This window comes from Centruroides sculpturatus, unplaced genomic scaffold (genome assembly GCF_000671375.1).
Source record: "Centruroides sculpturatus isolate CEXI.00-Female unplaced genomic scaffold, Cexi_2.0 scaffold29, whole genome shotgun sequence".
NCBI lineage: Eukaryota > Metazoa > Arthropoda > Arachnida > Scorpiones > Buthidae > Centruroides > Centruroides sculpturatus.
Window position 1 is genome coordinate 762,843 of NW_019384296.1, and position 25,661 is coordinate 788,503.

The 25,661-nt window shown below is 28.3% G+C and overlaps 1 protein-coding gene across 1 annotated transcript; it reads right to left on the reverse strand.

Annotated features, from left to right (window-relative positions):
* Positions 1-2,527: 2,527 nt before the first annotated feature.
* LOC111624031 (leptin receptor overlapping transcript-like 1) lies at positions 2,528-9,468 on the reverse strand. The gene is made up of 3 exons (XM_023366836.1): positions 9,395-9,468; positions 3,085-3,280; positions 2,528-3,000 (listed from the first exon to the last, which is right to left on the reverse strand). Exons 1-3 carry the CDS (start codon positions 9,433-9,435, stop codon positions 2,887-2,889), a joined length of 351 nt encoding a protein of 116 aa, XP_023222604.1. The 5' UTR covers positions 9,436-9,468; the 3' UTR covers positions 2,528-2,886.
* Between the last annotated feature and the right edge of the window lie 16,193 nt (positions 9,469-25,661).

Consider the following 25,661-nt stretch of genomic DNA (forward strand, 5'->3'; position numbering starts at 1 on the left):
TGTAGAAAAGTCTATACTATATTAAATTTCATCATAAAGTTATAGTAAATCGTAAATAATTCAACAATTTTTTTACAAAGTAAACTTCAAAACAAAAGTTTTATAATTAATTTCTTAAATAAAATTTGAAAAGTATCTTAAATTTTTAATAAGAATTAATTTTTTTTATTGCTTATTTCATTTAAAAACATCCATTATCAGAGTTCTTAAGACTAAATATAAGTTATTTCGTTTTAGATATTTTCTGTCACAATATCTTAAAATTTGAACTAACATATAATATAAATATTTATAGTTGAATTTTCAATTCTAATTTTAAAGAAAAACAATTCTTTTTTTTTAATGCAATTATTTGAATAATTAATTTTATTGCAACAATTTTATGATTAATATTGGTTTATCAAGATACATTATCTACAATCATGACAATTTTTCTAACAAATAATTATAATTTCTATAAAAAATTAAATATGCTTGATATGAAGATTAAATATCTAATGAACTAAAATGTTTCCAAACTTCATTAATTACTTTTATAATAAATTTATTTTTAAATAACTCCTATTCAAGTTTAATCAGATTATTTTAAACTTTTAATAACAATCTGCCTTTTATGTTAAGGAATAATTTCAAAATGTAAGAAACATACAGCAAAAACGTTATACTATACATCAAGTTTAAAACTTTCAGCTGATACAGCTGTATACTCTTTAACTGCAGATTATTATGAAAGACAGTAAAATAAAAACCCATAATATTTATATAGTTCCATAGCTTTACATCACACCTATAAAATACATATATAATTTAATAATACAAGTAACAATAATAAAAATTATATTGTACTACATATAGTATTAAATACTACTTACAGTAATGTATATATATATATAAAATGTATATATGTAGTAAGTATAATTTACAGCATATGTACTGTAGAAAAAAAGAGATTGTTGGAAATACATCATTTCATTTAGTTAAAAAAAAATAATAAAATGCAATACTTCAAGAAAAAATATTTTAAATCATAGAATGAATTTAAGTTTTTCTTCCTACAGTTTAAATATATACATTGCATTTAATTGGATTATTATTTTGTACAATTTCATTTTTGTTTTAGCATGAAAAAAGTTTAATTTTGTATAAAAATGTTAGTTCATTTATTACAACTTAATTATATCCAAATTTCTAAGAACTGATGGTATTCAATATAACCTATAGTAAATATATTATTTTTAAATAAAACACTACATTTTATTTTAAGAAATTGCCAGTAAATATAGTCTGCATAACTATTATTATTAAAAAGAAATATTACTTTTTTCTTATTTTATCATTCATTTTTTACACATTAAACAATTTTCATATTTGATTAAGAATTTGTAAATGCAATTTATATTTTCATGTGATGCAGACTATATTATATAAGTAATCATTTAAAAAATAATTAAATATATTAAATTCAAGGAAGAAATAGGTAAATTAACAACTCATAATTTTTTAAATATATAACTATGATGATAGTTAATCATCATTAAAGCTTTTTCTGACACAAAATATATATTTCATTTATATACATATGGGGTATATGAGATATTCATGATCTGTATTGTTATTTGAATAATAGTGTTAATATAGTACAGGTATTTGTAAATTGATTATAAAAAGCTAATTCTCTATAGTTTACATTCTGTTCAATATCAATTAGAGAAAATATTTCAAAGATTCTTATTCTGCAATGAAACGTATTGTTTTTATGAACAAAGTATTCTAGAGTTGTTTATAAACTGTAAAATTGTGACTATATGAAATTAAATTTTATTTTAATAAATAAATATATACGAAATGACTTATCTATAAATATATTAAGAGTAAAAAAAGAGTATATTATGCTTTAAAAAGATTTAAAGCTAAAACATTAAACAACATAACAAAAATTTACTATTTAATACATGCTACATATCACAAAACTTTTACAACATAAAACAATAATAATTGTTATATCCATCACATTTAAAAATTAATATAATATATCAATATTTTTTATAATATTATAATTAAGCAGTTTTTTAAGTATTTTAAGTAATCAATTAAACAATTTTAGATTAAGTTCTATTTAATTAAATAAATCAAATAATGTATTAAAAATTTTGTCCTCTGAACCTCATTATGATAAAAACAATGTTTTGAATATGTATGAATACATTATGTTATTACAAAAAGACACTGGTTGAAATTCATTGCAGAAAGTGGCATAGAGATCAGAAATGACTTCTGTCACCACATGCTATAATCTACATCATCACTGTCAAAAGCCAGGAAAAATCCAAGAATGGTCAGAAAAACAACAACATTTCCTGATAAGATCAAACTACATGCACCCCACTCTATCTGAAAAAGTATTAACAAAATAATATACATAATTATTAAATCCATTGATAAATCATAATTAAAAATAATAGTTTTTANATATATTAAGAGTAAAAAAAGAGTATATTATGCTTTAAAAAGATTTAAAGCTAAAACATTAAACAACATAACAAAAATTTACTATTTAATACATGCTACATATCACAAAACTTTTACAACATAAAACAATAATAATTGTTATATCCATCACATTTAAAAATTAATATAATATATCAATATTTTTTATAATATTATAATTAAGCAGTTTTTTAAGTATTTTAAGTAATCAATTAAACAATTTTAGATTAAGTTCTATTTAATTAAATAAATCAAATAATGTATTAAAAATTTTGTCCTCTGAACCTCATTATGATAAAAACAATGTTTTGAATATGTATGAATACATTATGTTATTACAAAAAGACACTGGTTGAAATTCATTGCAGAAAGTGGCATAGAGATCAGAAATGACTTCTGTCACCACATGCTATAATCTACATCATCACTGTCAAAAGCCAGGAAAAATCCAAGAATGGTCAGAAAAACAACAACATTTCCTGATAAGATCAAACTACATGCACCCCACTCTATCTGAAAAAGTATTAACAAAATAATATACATAATTATTAAATCCATTGATAAATCATAATTAAAAATAATAGTTTTTAAATTTACCACAGGCTCATCTAATGGTGCTCTTGCTAGAACAATTGGTAATCCAAAAGCAGAAATAACTATTCCTGTTGTAATGAAAATACTTAGTTCTTGACAAGCACTACTTGTTCCCATATCATCTCGATATCTTCGTGAAATAACAGTTGGGATAGGTGCCATACAATAGAAAAGAACAACAAAGAATGGCCACCAGTTGCTAAAAACATTAAGAAAAAAAAATTGGACAATTTATAGTAAAATTTGAAAACAATATAAATATCATAATTTATTTATCGAATATAATTATATTGCTAAATTTCCTAAAAAGTATATTATCCTAATTATTGAAAATATTTCAGTTTTGTAATGAAATTACAAAACTGACAGTTAGAAATCAATTGCAATATATAATTTCATCAACATAAAAAGAATTAATATTAATGTTTATATTTAAAATTAACATTATATAATTGAAATAAACAATGTGACTACAATTCAAAACAGCACAAGTAAAAATTATTCTTAATTATAAGGATGAACTAATCACTATTATAACTCTGCTGAAATAAATGTCTCTGTAACAGTAGAGAGGTTGCAGTCAAAGTTCAAATATTAAACTTGTATCAAGCAGAAGTACACATTTGACGTTTGAACTCGGACGGGAAATTATTTTTAGAAAATTTACAAACGTATTATGCTGTTGATGGCAGAAGATGCTGTGAAAGAACAAACCTACTCCTACAGAATTATAAGCTGTTATGAACAGAAATATATGTAAATTCTAGAGGCACTTCACATCACTTGCAAAAAAAATTGAATAATTGAATAATTTCTGGATTAAAATTGTCTGCTTCTTTGCATTATTATTCATAAATGCTTAAATAATCATTATTTTAATAAAATATGTCATAATTTTAACCCCAAACACAAAAAAAGGAAGAAATTTAAGCCGAACTTTGACTCACCATGCTAGATGTAGTGAATGCTATTATCAACCATCTAGAATTGCCAGATGGCGGCGCTTGATGTCCAACATTCACATTTTGGGCTGAAAACGTTGGCTGCAACCTCTATAATGGGTTAACATTTTCAATCTGGTTAATCAGCTATTTTCAGGAATGGACAGTTGAAAGTGAAAAGTATATTCCACTTTTAACTGCATTAAACTTCATCCACTTTTTTGTTTTACTTTTAACTCTTTCCACCTTAAAGGCATTAAGAAGGCCTTTTTAGCAAGCCCATTATGATTATGGCCATAATCATAATGTGGTCAGGTGGTGAGAGACAGTGCTTGACATATCTGGACAACTATCCCCAAAAATTTCTGGGGTTTTTCAATCCATCTGCTTTTAATCCTAGTCCTGGTAGGCTGCCACTTTAGTCACTCAGCCATCCAGCTATCATACTTCACACACTGTTAAGTTAATTAAAGATGCATTGATTAATTCAGCTATATTAACAATGACAGAAAACAATTAACAGTGAAATATATTTCAAAAAATATTATACCTTACCTTAATTAAAAGGTTCAAAATAAAAATGTAACTTTTTTATAGAATTGTTTAGAAAATTTTTTCATTTACTTATAATGATTGTTAATTTGCATATAATATAATTTGTATTAGAGATGTAACTGATGATGATATATCAGCATATTGAAATGTTTCCAACATATAAAAATGCATTCAAAAATGGTGATGAACATAGCATGCTGTAAAATATATATTCATTAACTGTTTTGGCAAGTTTCTTCTTTTTGGCCCAAGAGGGAAGGATACTTGTCAAGTATCAAAACTTGACAAAAAAGTCACAAAAATGTAAATTTTCTTTCCCAACTTTAAACAATTGTAGGCTTTCTGTGCCAGTTTTAACTCAGGCCACATACTACACAGTTCTTTGATGAAATTATTGGTGAATTCTCTGCTGTTATCACTCTGTAGAATACTCAGTGCACCGAAAATTGTAAGAATGTCTAAAGGAACATAGGCTACATCTTTAACACTTTTGGTTTTTAATGGTGTTAGTTGAACAAATTTAGTCAGGTGATCTTGTTACATGAGTATAAATTTATATTGCTCATCGGCTTGTGATTGCATATCTATAAGGTTGACCTGATATCTCAAGTTCATTTCATCACTTAAAATTGGCTTAACTACCAAGCATTAAGAATGTTCCTATTTTTTCTGACAAATTTCACATATGTTCAAGTAAATTATGATCATATCTCATATCCCTTGTAATATTTTTTAATATTTTGTATTTAATTCTTTTTCCAGAAGGTTTCTGCCACAATGGTCAATAGCAATATGGTCATCATGCAATATCTAAAATATTTCTTCAGTGTGAACATAATATTTAATTAAATTACCTTCTTTTACAGGCATAATTAATTTTTCTATTTCTCCGATATACAACATCATAATCTATTAAAATGTCGATATTCTTCTGGTAACTTCAGTCACTTTAATTTTTGACTTTCACTTTTTGTATCATTGTCAAATACACTGATTTTGTAAAAATTTGACTGTTTTGATTTTTTGCTGATATTAACTCATTTAATTGGTTGTTGAAGTGGTTATTCATATCACTTAATGATAGAGCGATCATTGTTACTGTTTTCCAAAGAAGAAAACACTATTTTAAGAAGCAAAAGTAAAATTAAAATGCACAACATTAACTACAGGTCACATGAATTTAAAATTTCATACCAAATGCAATATGCACATGACAAGTGCTGATTGACTAGTGTATATTGCATGATCACTCCTCAAGATATTATTATCACTTTGCCCAACCAGGTGATAACAGTATTCATAGTGACTGATCAATCTGATAAATTGTGATAAAAAACATGAAATTTATTACAGTGCCCAATTTTGTTTGTCATTATTCATAATGACTTCATAATGCCCATATTAGACCCTGTACACACTAGGCGTTTTTCAACGCGCGTTAAACGCGCGTTTAAANACAGAAAACACATGAAATGTGTCATTGTGTAAGAACTGGGTGGGGAGATTCATGTCACAACATGCTTCTGTGCAAACAGACACATAACGGAGACGGGTACCTTGACGGGAGGTGCGTCGGACTACCGAGCATGTCGGATTACAAAACGTCGGACTATCAAGGGACAGCTGTATACCTATGCTAATTTATAATTATACACAAATAAATAATTGTGATTTACCGACATTTTTTTCCCCTCTTTTCTCTTATACGCGGCCCGCGTCAGTTAAAAAGTTTCGAAATGCAGCCCTTGCATGGAAAAAGGTTGCCCATCCCTGATTTATAGGTTAAATACATTCACAGCCCAGATTTAGCATGAAGACTATAGTTTGGCACCACTGCTCTAGACCAGTGTTTCTCAACGTTTCTTGTTCACCTAAAATCCCCACACTACAATGGACCGTGGAGCCTTACAGAGTTCCAAGGACCACCAATATAGAAACGTGGTTCTAGACCAATTTTACAATTCATTATTCATAAGACACTGTTTTATTTTCGATTACTTCCTTTTCTACTTAAGAATGTTTCAAAGAAAACATTGAATTTCAAATATAAAACAAAATATTTTGTAAATATTCAATAATATTACTAAACTTTTATTAAAAAGAATGAAAAATCTCATAGTTTACATGGATTGCAAAATAGTTTCATAGTAAACAGAGTAATTGAAAAGTATGTAATAAATGTAAAACATAACTTTATTATTTCATTATCTATTTAAATAACATTCAAACTTCACAATTAAACATAAAAACTCATTAATTTTAACAAAAAATAAAATAAGAAACATTTAAAAATTCATAGAAAACACAAAAGATATTCAAAAATAATTTAATGAGATTTCTGCTGCTGAATATCCTCAACTAATTTGTTAATTCTTGTTCAATTGTTTGTAATGTTATCCGCATACAGACATCTAATTGCAATAGATTGCGTTTTTTTGTTTTTATATCCACCATAGTTGAGAATCCCTTTTCACACAAATATGTACTAGCAAAAGGCAGCAAAGTTTGCATTGCTGCTGAAAACAGAGGAGGATATTCTGCACAAATTTGTATCCAAAATTGGGACACACTTTTAGTTTAGAAAACAGATCTCAAATTACAATTATTTATTAATTCAAATAATGTATCTTCAACAGCTGATGATAAATTGGTATTTTTATAATTGTTGTATAGATCTTGAATCCACAGTTTTGTAATGTGAACTTCATCATTAGAAAAATATTTATCAAATTTATCAATTAATTTTAAAAGGTGACATTTAAATAAGGAATTTACATTTTGTTTCTCAAACTGAAATTTTGAATCAGTGATTAATTGTGAATAGAATGAAAACATTTCATATATATTTGAATCTATTCTTTGGATCCATCTTTGTAATTTCATTTTCATAGCCTCAATTTTGCTAAATTTGNGACATTTAAATAAGGAATTTACATTTTGTTTCTCAAACTGAAATTTTGAATCAGTGATTAATTGTGAATAGAATGAAAACATTTCATATATATTTGAATCTATTCTTTGGATCCATCTTTGTAATTTCATTTTCATAGCCTCAATTTTGCATAATTTGGCAGCCCCCAGCAAACTTCTTATGGGCCCCCTGTTAAGAAACACTGATTTAGTCCATAACATACATAAGAAAAACAAACCAATAGTTGACTGAATAAGCAACATATATTAGAATTTTTCAGCTAATTAAGCAATGTGTTTAACTTTGGCTAAATTTTAATGCTTACAAGTATTTTATTTTGTAGAGTTTACTGTTATGCTTCATTGTCAAATATTGAGCTTCACTCAAAAGCCTTAAATTATTTTCCAGTAACAATTAATTCTGATGGTGATTTCTGTAACTATGCTGAAGAACTGACCATAAAAATATCACTTATAGTTACAAAAATTTACATAATTACACAAACAGGTATATCAAGAGTTTGAGACCCAATGGTAGAGCAGGCTCCTTTTGTTTCTTAGTAAACTCTAAATCCTGTGAAGTTAATAGTATTTTTACTAAATTTTCTCTGGGCCTGGGGAAACATCCACAGCTTCCCTCTTAATGACCATAGACTTGATTGATTGACAGAATATAGATCACAGGCCATAGATGAAACTTTAAATCTGATTGGCTATGTAGCTATAAAACTACAACATGATCACTAAGAAAAATCACTGTGATTAAAAAGTAATGGTTACCAATCATTAATAATTGTTGGATCTCTCACTATACTTATCACTACAGTTAACAAATATGTCTATTAAACCAAGCCAGGATAGACAGAGCATCCTCACCATACGATTTGTCTGCAATGACCATATCATATATGGGTGTCATCACCTTTGGAGGGTGCCAACTTAATAGGGGGTGCGTAGCAATGAATGTGCAATATACAAGCAATGTTGATGGCAATGATTTTTTCTACCTGGAAATTTTTCTATAATATTATAAATTTATTCTAGGTATGCCTAAATTTTTTCCTAAAAACAAGGCTGATGTCAAGCTTAGATAAACTAGACAATTACAATTGCCTATGTCCTGATCTAAAAGGTTCCTGTAAATCAATTTGTAAATGTTTATTTCTTTATATTTGAATTTAAATGTTTAGCAAACAAAGTAAATATTCTCTAAATCAATGAGGTTTCAGACTTTCATATATTAGCAAATGTAGAGTATAAATAGAAGTGAGTATATGATAGATTGATTGGACAATTATTGGTATCTGAAAATGTCAACTCTACTTTGTATCAATGATAAATAATGCAATATATATATTCATTTTTAGAACAATTTATAACAATGTAATCAAAAACAGGCAGGATCATAAATAAATACAATCCATTTCTAAGAAAATGTGATTTACTTCAATTATCTTACCAATTAATAACCATTTACCATCAATTCATACTCCATTAAGAAAATCAATTTTTCTTTCTATATTTGAATCATAATAAATAAAAGATTTTACTATAATATGTGTATTGTGTTTCCATTGTAGTGCAATTAAATTTATTAAATATAAAAAATGTACTTTATTTTATGTAAAAACTTTTTTAAAGTTATCACTATCATCATTACAATAATAATAAGATTATATATCTTATAACTACAGTACAATATAACTTTTCTAACATTTCAATGCTAACTCATCAATATTTTATTAGTTGTCTTAAGCAATGTAAATGAGTTTGTTAAAATATTTTTCAAAAATTGTCTGATTCAAGCGTGTTACTAAAAAAACTTCAAATTTAATTAAAAGATATTTTAAAATTATTAATCTGTTAAGACTAATAAACAGTTACCTAATTTCTATATTTATACTTACTCATATTTAGGGAGTGCGCATCCCAAAACAACTAAAGTCATACCAATAGAACCAGAAAAAGCTAATCCGATTAATCTAAATTTCAAAAAACAAAAAATAGATTATATTAAATAAATTAAAAATTTTTATTTTACAGCTATTATAGAAAAAGAAAATATAAGTTTAATGAACTTACTCTGTAGATGCATCCAAGAAAACAGCAAATGAAGATAAAATGAAAAGAAAAACAATGATTTTATTTTCAAAATAAATTATTGTTAAAATAACAATCATACGTATTAAACCAGGGGTGTCCAACCTTTTTGTTTCTCTGGGCCGCATTGAAAGAAGTTAAGGAGTTTTGGGCCACAAGTATATATAATATATACTTGTGGTTCAATATACAAGTATATTTAAGGATTAACATGTCTAGATTATTATAATAAGTATTAAAACTTTATCACGAAATAGGATATTTTAAAAAATTACTTCTACAGACACTTTCAATTTTTACTTAGAAATAGATAAATTCATTTATTTGATAAAACGCAAATATTTGCTTTATTTGAGTCTCTGATTAATAAAAAGCGACGAAACACCATTTTAAAGTGCATTTTTATTCGACTAATATATTTATAAATGATATGTAGCCCCAAAAGTAGCCAAAGCGCCAAATGATATTTTTTTACGTTAAACTAAAAAAGTAGCCACATTTGGCGCAATGTAGCCAAATCTTGCAACGCTGGAAGGAATACTAAATAAAGCTGGAGTTTTGACTCAAAGGATTATAGAGCCACATTCGGAAAAAGAACAGAAAGGACAAAAGATAAAGAAGTGAGAAAGGTTGGAAAATTAAGACTCAATATTTACCTAACAGAAGAACTATTTAACCTTTCTGACAACTTTTTAGCTTTTGTCCTTTCTCTCCTTTCACCAAATTTGGGTCTATAATCCTTTGAGTCACAACTCTAGCTTTATTTAGTAATCCTTCCTCATTCACACATCTCCAAGTGTATGAAAATATTTCATTTCCGCTCAAAACTAAAATATGAATAAAGGTTTATGGCTTTGTGAAACTTCTTTTCTGAGTTTATGCCGTTGAAATAAATAAATAATAAAAAATTAAAACATTTGTCGGTTTTGTTTACACCTTTATTGGGCCACATTGGAACTTGCCTTGAGCCGCATGCGGCCTGCGGGCCGTGGGTTGGACACCCCTGTATTAAACTAATATATACATATATATTTCTGTAAATAGATTTATGATTAACAGTTGCTAACATTAAAATTACAAACTAAAAACTATTGATGTTAATAAATTCCTATGCAAAATTCTTTAAAGATATAATTTAAAAATTTTATGAAATATTTAGAAATATCTTAATATTTCTTTGTTTCAATTTAAAATATCTACATTTTTAAGAAACATAAAACGATTCTAACATCAAAATTCTTAAGTTGAAATAATTTTAATACATAATCTATCTCAATGCTCAGAATTGAATTCAATAATTTATATTCAATAAATACTGAGTTTATATGTAGGACGTCTGCTTTGTGTTATGCTTTGTGTACTGAGTTTATATTTAGTAAATCAAACAAATTCAAAATGACATAATAAATGAAACAAATTTTTAATATTAGCAATTATTTCCTTAATCAGTAGTCTTCATATATTCTAATTATTTTGTTAATTAACGAAGAAAAGTTCATTTTATATTTGTATTCACATCAAGTAAGCATTTTGGATTTAAATTTATTGGAAGATTCTGAACTTTTGTTAAAAAAAAAAAAAAAAAAAAATTTTTAACTAAAAAAGTATAATGAATGAATCTTGTGCCACAATTAAAACAAAAATATGACTTTTTTAATATTTAAATTCATATGCATGATTAAATGGATGACATTTTTTGAAATGAATATTTTTATCATATTCATACTATGCATTTTATACAATTTAGAATGAAATGGATGTAAAATCAGTTCTGAGAACAGACAAAACAAACTCTTATGCTTCATATTTTAAGATGTAGATACTAAAAATAATTACTAGGCTTAATGTGCAGCCTATGTATAGGACCAACAATGATGTCAAGTAAAATAACTTATATTTCTCACTCTTCCAATAGGCAGTTTCTATGAAAACTAATGTTTTCAGCTACTTTTATGGCCCTCTTCAGGTAAAAGAACATAAAGTTTAGTTTAGTTTGGTTCTCTTAGAACTGTCTGCTGGAAAAGAGTGAGAAGTGCAAGTTATTTTATTATATATTGTTCCACCTTCTCAGACGTTTCAATGATGTCAAGGCTTAAGGTACCCAGATATAAGATGAAAATAAAGCTACTGTACTTTATTGAAAAAATGCTGAAAAGTTAGGTTAGATTTCTTTTCCACTTACAATGAACAAATATATTGATAAATTATTGGATTAACATAAAAAACGATATTTAAAAAACATCAAATCTATAGTTTAAATGACTGTTTATGCCATTCTATAGGATGTATGAAAAAATGAATCTATAATATATGGCTTAAGATAAAAATGGCCAGATATTTATAGTTATTTAATAAAGTATCCATATATATATATATTTATAGAAACAATAGGAAATCTGAAATCTTAAAGCCTACAATTACTTTCAATTAGCTTTTTATGTAGCTATTGTATATATTTAATTGCTTTTACTTTTAGATAAATGTAAAAATATTGATAATGATATATATAAATGGGATGATTTAAGTTGGAGTTTGGTTCTCATAAGAATTAAAACACTATAACATAAAATTCCTAATAAAAATGTGCATAACATTAAAATTACTTTTTGATTTTATAATTTGAATTTAAGAAAAGATTCAAAATAATAATTTAGTTTAATAAAATTTTATATACATATATATTTATTTAAGAGAAATATAGTAAAAATTATATTGGGATTTATAGTTATAATTCATTTATTTATTCTACAATTTTGAGTTTTAATCTAGAGATATTTATAAACTTAAAATTCTGAAGAAGGTTATCAGTTAAAAACATTTAGTATAAAGGTTACTGACACCATTTTTTCCCCCTTTTAATAAGTTGAAACATAAACAACAGAATATAAATACAAATTTTGTTACTTTTTTACAAATCAGCATAAGTAAATAGTAAACTACCATTCAGTATTTTTTAAAAAACAAAACTTGCATTTCATTTATACTAGCTAATGCTGTATAAATGTAATAAAATAAATTATTGTTTTATTATCATTTTATTTCTTTACAATAAACAGAGTTAACATACAATATTTATTAAATAAAACATGTAATCTAAAGTCTATTTATATATATTCAAAAATATTTTAACTTGAGATAAATTCAAAAAGTTAATAATCTGTCATTGAATTTAATTAATTAAAAATAATAAGCAACAACTTTAATGTTTAAACTATCGTAAGATGATACTTGATAACTTTAGGAATATTTCCTTACAGTCATTCACACTTATTACAAATTTAGAAATACACCTTATTCTATCAGAATAGTAGCTGTTATTCCAACAAAACTTTAATAACAATTTGTCCACTAAAATATATTCAAATAAAAATTTATATCAAATTCAATACAATATCAGTTATCTAAAATTCAATATCACAATTGAGATAATGATTAAAAGAAACTACAAGAAAACTTCTTTTATTGCAAAAAATATTGACTATGAAAACATGAAAAACAAGAATATACATAACTGGTTATCAACAGACACATTACAAACATAACAGAAGATGTAAACTGAACTAAAAAGAAAGAAAGAAAGGGGAAAACAGAGACAGAGATGACAATATTGATTCCCAGAAAGAGACAAGAATGATATACAGTGAAGAAATGAAAATGTTGAAAGGTTTCCATTTCAGTACACAGAAAACAAAATGAAGCAACAGCAATGGATGAAATGTTAATAAAATGCTAGTGGGATATTTTAAAGGGAAAAATATTTTAAATCAAACTGTTTTTGACTTTATCATATCTAATGAATTAATAAAATCAAGATGACTTGGATCTAGGAATCATTGATTAAGACCTAGATAATAAAGGAACAATAATTCCTACCACTGGTGTTAGGATTCATTTAATTTAAATTTGGTGAAAAAGAAGTGAAAAACAAATTGTATTTATCATTTTATATCAAATCATTTTTTTCATTTAAAATATTCTTTTATTAATCATAATACTATTTAATTGTAAACTTAAATTTTATGCAATTACAAAAATTATATTTAATTTCTAAGTTGAGTAAATATAAATCCTAAGTCAATTAAGTCAAATTTTTGAAAGTTAGGAATCTTTCAAAAATAGATACTTAAATATAGATAGATAAAAAAATATTATCTAGATTATTTTGCAGTAAAAATTTTAACACAAAACGACTTCTAATCTTAACACTGCATTGAGTAATAACAATCCACAAAACCTTTTTATAACAGTGTTGTGTCTGTAACAAGATTTAAGAAAAATGGGTGATTGCTGATTTCTAGAAAATCAATGTCCTACAAGCTTACTCATTTCTTATTAATTAATATAAATTTTGAATAATTTTTTTAATTAGATAATTCAAAACACATTCTGGTTTGAATTATCTTATGTTGAAAGAATATTCTATTTTGTTTAATTAATAAACAGTTCTATACATTCATTTGAAAGAATGCAAGTAATCTATTATTAACATTTAAAATTTAAAAATAAAAGTTTTAACATTTCATTTCTTTTCTCAATAAAATATTCTTACAACTAATATAACAGAATTTTTAATGGCAGTTATATTATAAATTACAAGAGTTTTCTATAATTACAAATATGATTATCAGTGATTACAGTAATAACTATAACAAGTCAAAGTCACATCTATTTACTTTTTAGAATTAAACTATATAATATAATCATTTACAGCTTTACTTTTAGTTGACAGCTTTTACATTTTCAGACTGATTGCAATTCAATTTCAGAAATTGTTTGATAAATATAATTTTTTTTTTTTTCAAATAAGATTCAATCCAATTCAATTCAACTGTTGCCATTGGCTCTAAATTTGTTCTGTGTCATTGGCTCATAAATTTGTTCTGTGTAAATTAAAGACAACTGCCAAGCTATCAAGATATATTTTGAAATTTATTAAAATTGATAATCTTTTTCTTAGCATAAGAAATATCTGTAGGTTAGCAAAAGATTATGAAAATTTTGAAAAAAATTTAATAATCTTTTGTAATCTAAAATTTGAATTAAATTAGAACAAATAACAAAAATAAGAGAAAATAGAACAGACATTTCAATTATGTTGAAACTTAGAATGAATACCTAATAATTTACTATATATTGTAATTAGCAATAATCTATGTCTTAACTAGTTTTTCATCTGCCCTGTGCAAGGTTTCATTTTAGACCCTTTAATTTTTGGGGGGAGAAATAACAAGATCTTCAAGAATAACAAGAATAGTATGTATTGATATGAGAGACCTTGATTCAAGTCTTGGTCCCTCAAAATCAATACCTGTAAGAATTCATAGAAATTCTTGCAGAATATCATCATTTTCACCTATTATACTTCAACTAACATCTCTGTTATGGATCTGGCTAAATCTAAGATGAATATGAAAAAGGCCTTCTAGAAGATGAAAAGAAGCTGTGAATATGAGTACTGTACTTCAAACATAATTCCCAAATTTATGTATTCATAGAAATTTATATGAATTCCAAAGATTTAATTGAATATTAAATACATTTTATAAATATAAATTTATATGAATACATAAATTTCTATGAATATCAATTATCTAAAGTGAAAAATGAACAAAATTTTGAACATTTCAGGGAAAGCAAAAAAAAAAAAAACAATAAAAAATTTTGTTTGGATAATTAAAAGGCTTAATGGTTTCAAAGCCTAAGCTTTAATAATTTTTTAGTGTATTTTCAGATTTTAAGGAGTAAACTTGACACACAGGCCGATAAGTGATTTCATGACTTATATTATTTTCAATGTAGACTAATGGTACTCAAAACTGACTGATGGGTCAAACCGAGTGTAAGTTGTAAGTAGATGGACTACAATATTTTGTATATTCCATACATACAAAAGTAGACTTATTTCTATCGTTTATAGCAGGGATGGGCAACCCGTGGCCTACATAAAATATGAATAAATATATTGATTTCCCAGCTTAAGGAAGTATGCAGCAAAAATTCAAATGTTATTTTCTTATAACTTATGTATGTGAATAGTTTTTCCACAATGAATTTATTAAAATGAAAACAAAAAACCAACTAATAGACACACCGAAACTAATTTAAAGTTAGCAGTGACTAATATTTAACCAAATATTTCCAATATATTCCATTTACATCAGCTCCAGAAGCTAAATTAAGTACAACTGTCCCTTGATAATCTGACAGGTATGGGACCAAAGGAGTGTCAGACTACCAAAAGTGTCCGGATTACCGAAAGTGATTACATATTTGGCATTGTTTTGCTAGCAGTAGCCTACAATATTCCCTACTCCAACTGTTCGAACAGAACTGCTCACAGAAAACACATGAAATGTGTCATTGTGTAAGAACTGGGTGGGGAGATTCATGTCACAACATGCTTCTGTGCAAACAGACACATAACGGAGACGGGTACCTTGACGGGAGGTGCGTCGGACTACCGAGCATGTCGGATTACAAAACGTCGGACTATCAAGGGACAGCTGTATACCTATGCTAATTTATAATTATACACAAATAAATAATTGTGATTTACCGACATTTTTTTCCCCTCTTTTCTCTTATACGCGGCCCGCGTCAGTTAAAAAGTTTCGAAATGCAGCCCTTGCATGGAAAAAGGTTGCCCATCCCTGATTTATAGGTTAAATACATTCACAGCCCAGATTTAGCATGAAGACTATAGTTTGGCACCACTGCTCTAGACCAGTGTTTCTCAACGTTTCTTGTTCACCTAAAATCCCCACACTACAATGGACCGTGGAGCCTTACAGAGTTCCAAGGACCACCAATATAGAAACGTGGTTCTAGACCAATTTTACAATTCATTATTCATAAGACACTGTTTTATTTTCGATTACTTCCTTTTCTACTTAAGAATGTTTCAAAGAAAACATTGAATTTCAAATATAAAACAAAATATTTTGTAAATATTCAATAATATTACTAAACTTTTATTAAAAAGAATGAAAAATCTCATAGTTTACATGGATTGCAAAATAGTTTCATAGTAAACAGAGTAATTGAAAAGTATGTGTTATGATATAACAATTGATTGTATTGTATTGTATTGTATTCAAAAAATTCAGAAATTCGGAATTCAAAAAATCGAATAAAATCAATTAAACAAATTTTAAAAAATGATTACGATAAGATTTTTATTAAAATTTTATATATTCTGTCAAATCAATATTACCCAAACAAAACTTTACCTTTCATGCCCGCCATCTTGAATGTACTTTAAAGGCTCTACTCTAATAGACAATAACCTGTTACGAATCACAATAACCTTTTAACATTGAACGCGTTTTCACGGTCAATGTTAATAGCGATTTAACCAAATATATATATATTTTATGTGCGAAAATAAAAAAACAAAGTAATTTTTAATAAGAACGAAAAAGCATTTAAAATATTTAAAATTCTTTGTAATAAGCTACTAAATCATTGTCAAAATATGCGATAAAAGATAATATTTTGTAACGCAATGTCACTTTATCGCGAGATATCCATTACAAATGATTATATCTTGGTAATTCTGTGTGTATAATGTTACGTGTGGAAAATTGGAATGTAATGTAATATGTAAAACAGAAACTCTCGAAGTAATAATAATACTTTAGATATTGATTAAAGTTATTTAACTGTATTAAATATTTTTCAATATGGACGTTATTGTAAAAGCGCTTGTGACGAGAAACGATTTTAGCGAAAAATTTCGCCATAATGGAATGTCACCACATTAGAAAATTAATTTAAAAACTTCAATTACAGTCGACTCCCCTATAACACTGTCGATTATTCCGTTTTATACGAATTCCATGTTGTACGAGTCACTTGGTTTTTACAAATACGTGAGCCGTTCACACGTATTTGTAAAATCTAAGTGACTCGTACAACATGGAATTCATATAAAACGGAATAATCGACAGTGTTATAGAGAGGTCGACTGTATTTTGGCAAAATAATACGCCTATTAAATTAGTTATGATTTTGTTTTTCTCTACGGCCGAAAAGAATTTATCTTCTTCTTTCAAGATCTGGGTTTTGACTCTCACTTAAACTCCTTAATTTTTTTAAAATTTTGTCTTTTTTCTTGAGTTAAAAAACAAACACGAAAAAAATGGAAAAAGATCAGTTTGTGTTTTTCCTCAAAGTCCTCAGACAATTGTTTTTTTTTTAGGATTCTGCATTGTGTGAGTTACTAGACTTGATCGGCCGAGTCAGTAAAGGCATAGTCTGCCGCTCAAGGAGACCTGAATTTACTAAATTCACAGACAGTACAAGCTGAATTCAATAAACTAGGAATCTCTTTTGAACATATTGAAATAGCTTTTATTTTGAAATGCAAAATTTATTAGCGTGTTCTAAATTTTATTATTTTTAATATTTAATGAATATATAGAGCAAATATAGTTTTATACAGTATAAGATTTACATAAATTATTTATATTTTTACAAAAATATCAAAGTTTATTAAACATGAATATATGTTTTTAATAAACAGATTTATTTGTTAATTATATTTTTTAAACATTTTGTATCATATATTATTAGAAATGTCATTTTGTATATTAAACGTAATTGAAAAAAATCTGTATTTCATAATGCCTTATTTCTAAATAACTTTCTTCACGTTTATAAATTAATTCGAATACATTTTTGCCTATTCATGTTTTAATTAGATATTAACTATCGGATTTAATATATAGGCGTGTAAACTAAAAATCTAGAACAACATATTTTTATTCATTTTTACATAATCTAAGTTTCTCCATTTTTTTTTTCTGCACATGTGCACTCAAAAAGAAATTGATTTTTCGTTTCACGTGAGTCGCTTATTCAATTCCAAATGTTCTTTTAAAAAAATTCCATTAGACTTTTATAAATGGAAAGTTCAAAAGAAGACGAATGTAGAAAAATCATTGGAAGTTTGATAAAGGGTCAACTTTTCACTATAGAAAAATTTTAAATGTAGGACTATGGGCATTCCAAAACGCATGATAGCCAATATGATATAATTAAGAAAGTAGAAGCGAAGAAAATGTTGAAGGAAGTTGAAGGAAGTGAAAGTAAAATAGTTGAAGGAAGTGAAAGTAAAAAAGTTAACATGGAGGTATTTGTTACGAAGTGCATTAATAAGAGACCCATTCTTAAAAAAAAATACTATTCGAATGGAGATTACATGCTTTGGCCAATATGGCAACACTCCATTATACTCAAGACACCGTTTCTATCTTTCACAATATAGGATACAGTATATTACTTGCGAAAACAAATGTATGTAATGTAATCCAACTGAGATTAATGGAACGATTTGATACTAGAATGTGTGATGGAGGATGGGAGGCCAATTCCATTGCAAAACTTACCAAAGAACTGAGAACAAACTCCGTACATTTACGATAAGGATACGAATGAAATGTGTGAAAACAAAGGCAGCAGATCATGGAGTAGATTCAATTTGATTAAACTGACAGACCACTCAAATGTTTCCTTTAATTTGTTTTGTTGCATTGTTTATTTTTTAAAGCCACAACCAGAATAAATTCATTTTTATATTTCAGAGTTTTAGTTTACAGACCTTTAGTTGCTTGTACTGTACAGTACATTGCATTAAAAAAAAGTGTTTTTGTTTTACTTATAACATTTATTTACTTTGCACCTCTACGTGTGTTCAGATAAGTTCAAAAACTTTTGTAGCATAATATTTATGGAAGATATGCATCTATTTTAAACCAAATAATTTGTTTTTAATAATTATATTCTTGTCACTCCATTATACTATATATTATCTTGAACATCAATATATATTTCAAAATGATGGAAAGCGAGAAATTAATAAGTTTTCTTCGTAAAGATTAGGGTGGCAAATATATACAGAGAGAGTTTTTCTGAGCAAGTACTGTACAATAAACTATTTAATATGTAGTTTGCTTTTGATTATGCACATTTATAATTGTAAAATTTTAATGACTTTTAACTTGTTATTCATACTAATTCTTAAATAATAAAATCAATTTATGTAAGAGTGGTACATATGTGAGGACCTGCGAGTAATTTTGCTAGATAGAGAACTTAAAACCGGGACATTCAAACGCAATTTTTCTTTTTGGCCGAGACATTCAATTCAAAAACGGGACTTTTTTGATATTGTATTTGTAGAATTGTAGTAAGTAATTTTTAAGTTTGTTGCGTATGTAATTTATTGGAAAAAACATATATTTTCTTAATTTCTTCCTTTAGTGACATTACACAATAGAGAGGTTGCCGAACATCGAGCGGCGCTCGATGTTCGACGTTCACGTTTTACAGATGAAAACTTCGACCGCAACCTCGCTAATGACAGAATACAAAACTAAATTTGATGTTTGCTGGTAGTAGCTGATGCAGCCTTGAAACGTTGCAAATTGTCTTAGACATTCAAACCGCCCTGTAGAAAGGTTATGGGAATAATTAACATTTCTGAGTAGAAAAATTCAATTTGCTGTAAAATAACAAAAACAACGAGTAATTATTTATTGTGACATCGTCACAATGCCGGGCTGCAATTTTTAATCATGTTTTTAATTTATTTAATTTAAAATATATGCTCTCCACCTCAAATTAGTGGCAGCTTACCCGTGTTATATCCGTAGAATAAAACGACTACCTTGTTGAATATATATAACAGTGGCTTGTCGTCATTAGAAGCGTTGGAAGCGCCGCTTCCCTCGTATTCTCTAAAAAATAAATAAATATTAATTTTAATTATATGAAAATAATCGCACAATATTTTATTATAACCGCATTATGTATTTTATTACAAATTTCTATACTACACGTGGAAAAAAAATTGCTATTGTATATTAGAATATTAGTGGCAGAGTGGAATCTCCTGTATTTTCAGATTACGAAAAGTCAGATTTACGCATGCGCTTTACAGAGCACCAACCTCACCCGGTTTAGCCGGTGGAAGCCTACGACCTTGGGTGAAAGCTGCACACATATAAAGATTCCAATTCTATCAAGGACCGGTTCTGGGCTGTTAGCTGCCTGCCCACTAGACAGTGGCGGAGCAAGACCTAAATTTGATGTGGGCAAGGTACATTTCGCGAGGCCCTCTGCATTCGCAAGAAGATGAATTTTATAGAATAAAAAGCGGTTGAAACTGTCAAACTTTTATTTATAAAAATGCAAACTATATTCTTTGACTAACATTACAGAAAAATTAAAAAAACAGAAATTTCCTGCTTTTAGCCTTACTGAACACCTTAATAATTGTATCGTAATTCAGCTTAGATGCTATATATGCTTCAATAGATAAAACTGCCAAAGCTTAAAGTCTTTCCAGGACCATTGTATTTCTTAAATAATTCTTTATTAGTTTTAATTTTGAAAAGCTCCTTTTGGCGTAGGCAGTACTTATCGGTATTGTTAACAAAATTCGAACGACAATGGAAATATTTGGGTAAATTTCTTTCAAGTTATTTTCTGTTATGTGTTGGAGCAGCTGTTTCACATTTTTAATGAAGTTGGGTAAATTTGGAATCATTGTTTGTAATTCTTCATATAATTCGTAAGGTTGGAAGTCACTGCTCTCACCCACTCACAGGACTGAGTGTAAATCTTGACAGTTTTTTAATATTTGCTATTTTGGAATATTTTTTAACTCGCTTAGATCGTAGAGAAAATCAAAATTTTCAAAATGTTGATTTAAAGACAAAAATCTCGAATCCATACAGAATCATTCGTGGTGTTAAAAAAATTTGTTTCATACCGGCTTTTGGGAGACTGTATAGGTTGATCGCTGCCTTCGTCATCGAACATCCTTTTCCTTTTGGCTACCCTTTCATTTTTAAAGTCTTTTGGCAGTTCGTAACTGCTATTCTCAATAAATTGACGAGCGTCAAACAAGCATTTTTCGAATCCAGTTTGTCGATATTCTTTGATCCAGTCACAAAATGTAGGCAAATGTTCAAGAGCAATGCTCAAATGGACTTGTACAGATCGCCATAATTTGCTTATGATATTAACACGCGATAATATCTCATACCCCACTCGTAATGATATGATAAATTCTAAACTGAGCATTTCGTTTAAAACCGAATCACAATCACTGAGTGTGTCTGGTTGTTCCGTTTGATTGTTTAAGCTTTCGATACATTCAACAACATTATCAAATTGCAATAATACAGCCTTCACTGCCTCGATTCCGCTTTCTCACCTTGTGTCTGATAAAGGCTTTATAGTAAGCTTTGATTTGCCTTTGATTAATTCCCAGCGTTTGCTGGAACTTGAAATTAGCAAATAAATTTTCTGAAGTAAACCAAAAACCTGCTTTTCCTGCCACAGAAGAATTAGCTACGTCTACCAACAGCAGATTCCAGCTATGACAACCGCAAGGTGTAAAAAATGCCCTGAGATTAATATTTAATATTCGAGTTTTAACTCCACTATTTACGCCTACCATATTTACATCATTGTCGTATCCTTGGCCACGACATTTTTGAATATTTAAGCCATTATTTTCTAGCTCTCTCAGTATTGCATTAGTTAAATATTCTCCAGTCGTCTCAGTGATAGCAAGTAATTCAATAAAGTTTTTTTGTATTGTGACGGTTGATGTATTACAAAATCTTAAGATAACACATTTGTTCAACTCTACTGCAGTCGAGCAAAAAAAAAAAAAATAATAATATTTTGCCTCTTTTACCCTACGAATCACTTCATCGGTAACTGATTTTGGCATCAATGTAATCAATTCATTTTGAGTATCGTGGCTTAGATAATGGTGTGCAAGTTCTTTGTCACTAATGCGTCTCCTGTGTTCCCATAACGTAGGATCAAATTTGGATATCAATTTAAATAAGTCTATTAAATTACCAGAATTCCTAGTGCCGTCGTCTGTCTTGAGAGATTCTCTGTGACCTCTTAATGCCAGATTATGAGAGGATAAGTAATTAATGATATCAATTAATCTCTCAAACAAATTGTGCTAATGTTTTTGAGATTCACGAATTAGCTTTTCGTTTTCTTGGTCTCTTATGTCAATATATTTATCATTTTTTGACGAGTAAAATTTTTCTGTATGTTAACAGCTTTTTTAAGTAATGCATAAACCTTCGAGGCGCGAGGCCCCTCGGACCGCGAGGCTGTAGGCGGTGGCCCACGTCGCCCACGCCTTACGCCGCCTCTGCCACTAGATATTTCGATTACGTGAATAACGAGTAGATTTATAACTTAACCCAACCGATAAGAATTTACTGGTACGTTTTTACGATAATTCCGTATAGTTGACAGGAGTTAAAAAATCCATTAAAATATTTGATATATTTATTCCGCTTTCCGATTTTATATTACTCGCGGATTTCGATGTTAAACCAGTGATATTACGATTTCGTACATCCCATCTTTAAGGGGATGTAGAAAAAAACGTGTACAATTTTTGTATAATGTTAAAAAATTAACCGTTACTTCGACAGCGTCATTTACAACTAAATTTAATGAATGAGAGAGATGCACCAGGTACAGAAAAGGCTCTAGAATTTATTTTCCTTAAATTTACGATTTATGTATCCGTTGTCGTAAAAATTTGTCTTTCCACTTTTTTCCCGAGACTACAAATATTCGAGTACAAAGTAACTGGTTTCGACTTATTTCTACTTAAGAAGTAGTTAAATAATTAAGCGATTAGGGAATTGGGGACGTAAACAAAACCCTGATGAAAGAGCCGGAATTTTACTTAAACAAAAGCCTAACCGGACCAATATCTAGCCGAGTACAGTGGGACTGATTTCTTCGTAATATTAGATGTAATAAAGACAGAAATTTTTCCAGTTCAATGAAAGTGAGTAAAAGTTGTAAATTTTGGAAATTTCCGTGGACACCTGGTCTTAAAACGAATTACAGTAGTTAGAAAACAAATGACTTTTAAGTTTAACAAATTTAGATTTTTACAGCTATGATGAGAAACGTTTAAAATTTACAACAACCCTGTCGCGTCCTTTGAGATATACTAGTGATGAGACAAAAGAGACATTAACCGGTATCGGCACCCTCGGGATTTGGCAAGCATGCACCGCACCGCACACCTACCAAGACCGTCTCTGATTCCATCCACGAGCCACTGGTAGGGAGCAATTTTAACTAGGTGGATTGTTTTAATATTTAAAAAGTAAAGACTATTTTATGTTATTTTTATGTACGTTTCTTCACAAAACTATATTTATAATTTTCTTTAAAAGTATATTCATACAATTGAATATTTTGTACCAGGTATGTATAATTGTATATCATCACACATTTTATTTTAACAAGTAAGTTTTTATAATTTTATTTTTAATTTTAGCCCTTATATTATGGCTAGCAATTTAAAATGTAATTGTGATATCGAAAATTTATTTTAAAAAGTTTTGGCTCGAGACCATATAATGAAAAAGAAAAAATTTGTTCGACATTTTTATGATAAAATTTATGAAGATATAAAATGGCTTTGTGGATGCACACAATCCACGACTCACTTCGATCTCGATTTACCTACAATCTGGATTGTGACTGCTGCTAGTCGAACGTCGTGCTGTTCGCACAGGCAGTCCGCTCGAGAAAAACCTGGCTATTACACGCGATCATAAAACTGACGTAACTACTCGGTAAGTCACAAACACCAACAAACAAAATGGAAGTTTTGGTTAGAAATAAATACTTTTTCTTGCCGTACATCTAATAATAGACAGATGTCGTCGTCTCTCCAGATGTGTTTTTTATTTCTCTGTCGATAGCCCGACACGTGTTCCGCAAACATTTTGTATTTTCTCGCGCGCGTGGGATTGTGGGATCTCTCTTATGACTGGATCTAGTTTCGAGAACTCTCTCTAGTCGATCGCGATTGAACCTCGTTTCAGTCGAGATTGAAACGGTCGAGAGCGTTCGCACCACGGTCTCCGACCTTAGTCACAATCTAGATCGAAATGCTCAGTGCGAACGGGGTCCAGGGCTGTATTACTTATTTTCGGCCTCAAATGCTACGTTCTATACCTAATAGAATGGATAGCGTTATTTACACTGAGATACTTGACAATTATTTATTAGAATTTACATTGATAGAAGCTATTTAATATATCAGCAAGATAATGATCCAAAACATACATCCAGGAGGCCCATGTCGTGGCTTCGAGATCAAAATATTAGTCTGTTTGAGTGTCTGCCTCAATCGCCTGATGTCAACCCGATTGAACACATCTGGTCCCTTAAGCGTCGTTTGTCTGACTATGCAACTCCACCTGAAATTATCCACAGATTACACTGGCGTGCCATGACATTTGATGATACGGAAGCTGTTTCTTTAAGAAGCCGACTTTCAGGGGCAATTAGTTAATCGCGCGTCAGTGATGGTGCAAAATGAACAAATGAATACGAATGGACCATTCGTATTCGGGATGTATTCGTATTCATTTGTTCGATAAGCCAAAAGAAACCGTATACTTCTCTAAAAGTATTTTTAATCGCTTTAGTTCCCAGCAATTTTTGATATTAATGTACAGTAATTAAACGTAAAAAAATACTTAAAACTGAAAAAAAAACAGAAAGAAATGCGTTAATTTTAAAGAAAAGGCTTCAAACTTTATTTTCCATTGTCTCGCCTTTCTGCGAAATTTGACACCGATGAGTCATTGTGTTTACAGCTGGATGACCTTGAGAACAGCTGGTGTTGGATTTCCCTGGACATTCTCATAGAAGTCTCGGGAGGCGATGGGTTTATAGTAGGGTGAATACTAGCTGGTTGTATATTTTTAAATATTTTTAAAAAATTAAAATTTTTATTGCGATTTTCGACCCCCGACTTAATTAAACGTATATATAATAAAATCTATTAATTAAAATAATTAAAAAACTATTGGAAGTCGTTTTTGACATCAGAAACTAGCTTTAAATAACTTTACTAAAAGAAATACTTTACAAAGAAAAACTCTTTATTATTACTAAGTTATTTTTGTTTACTTAAGTGTAAAACTATATAAATATTTATCTACAGAAATTGAACTCTTCTTGCCTTTATGTTTGCGAAATCTGCTATCA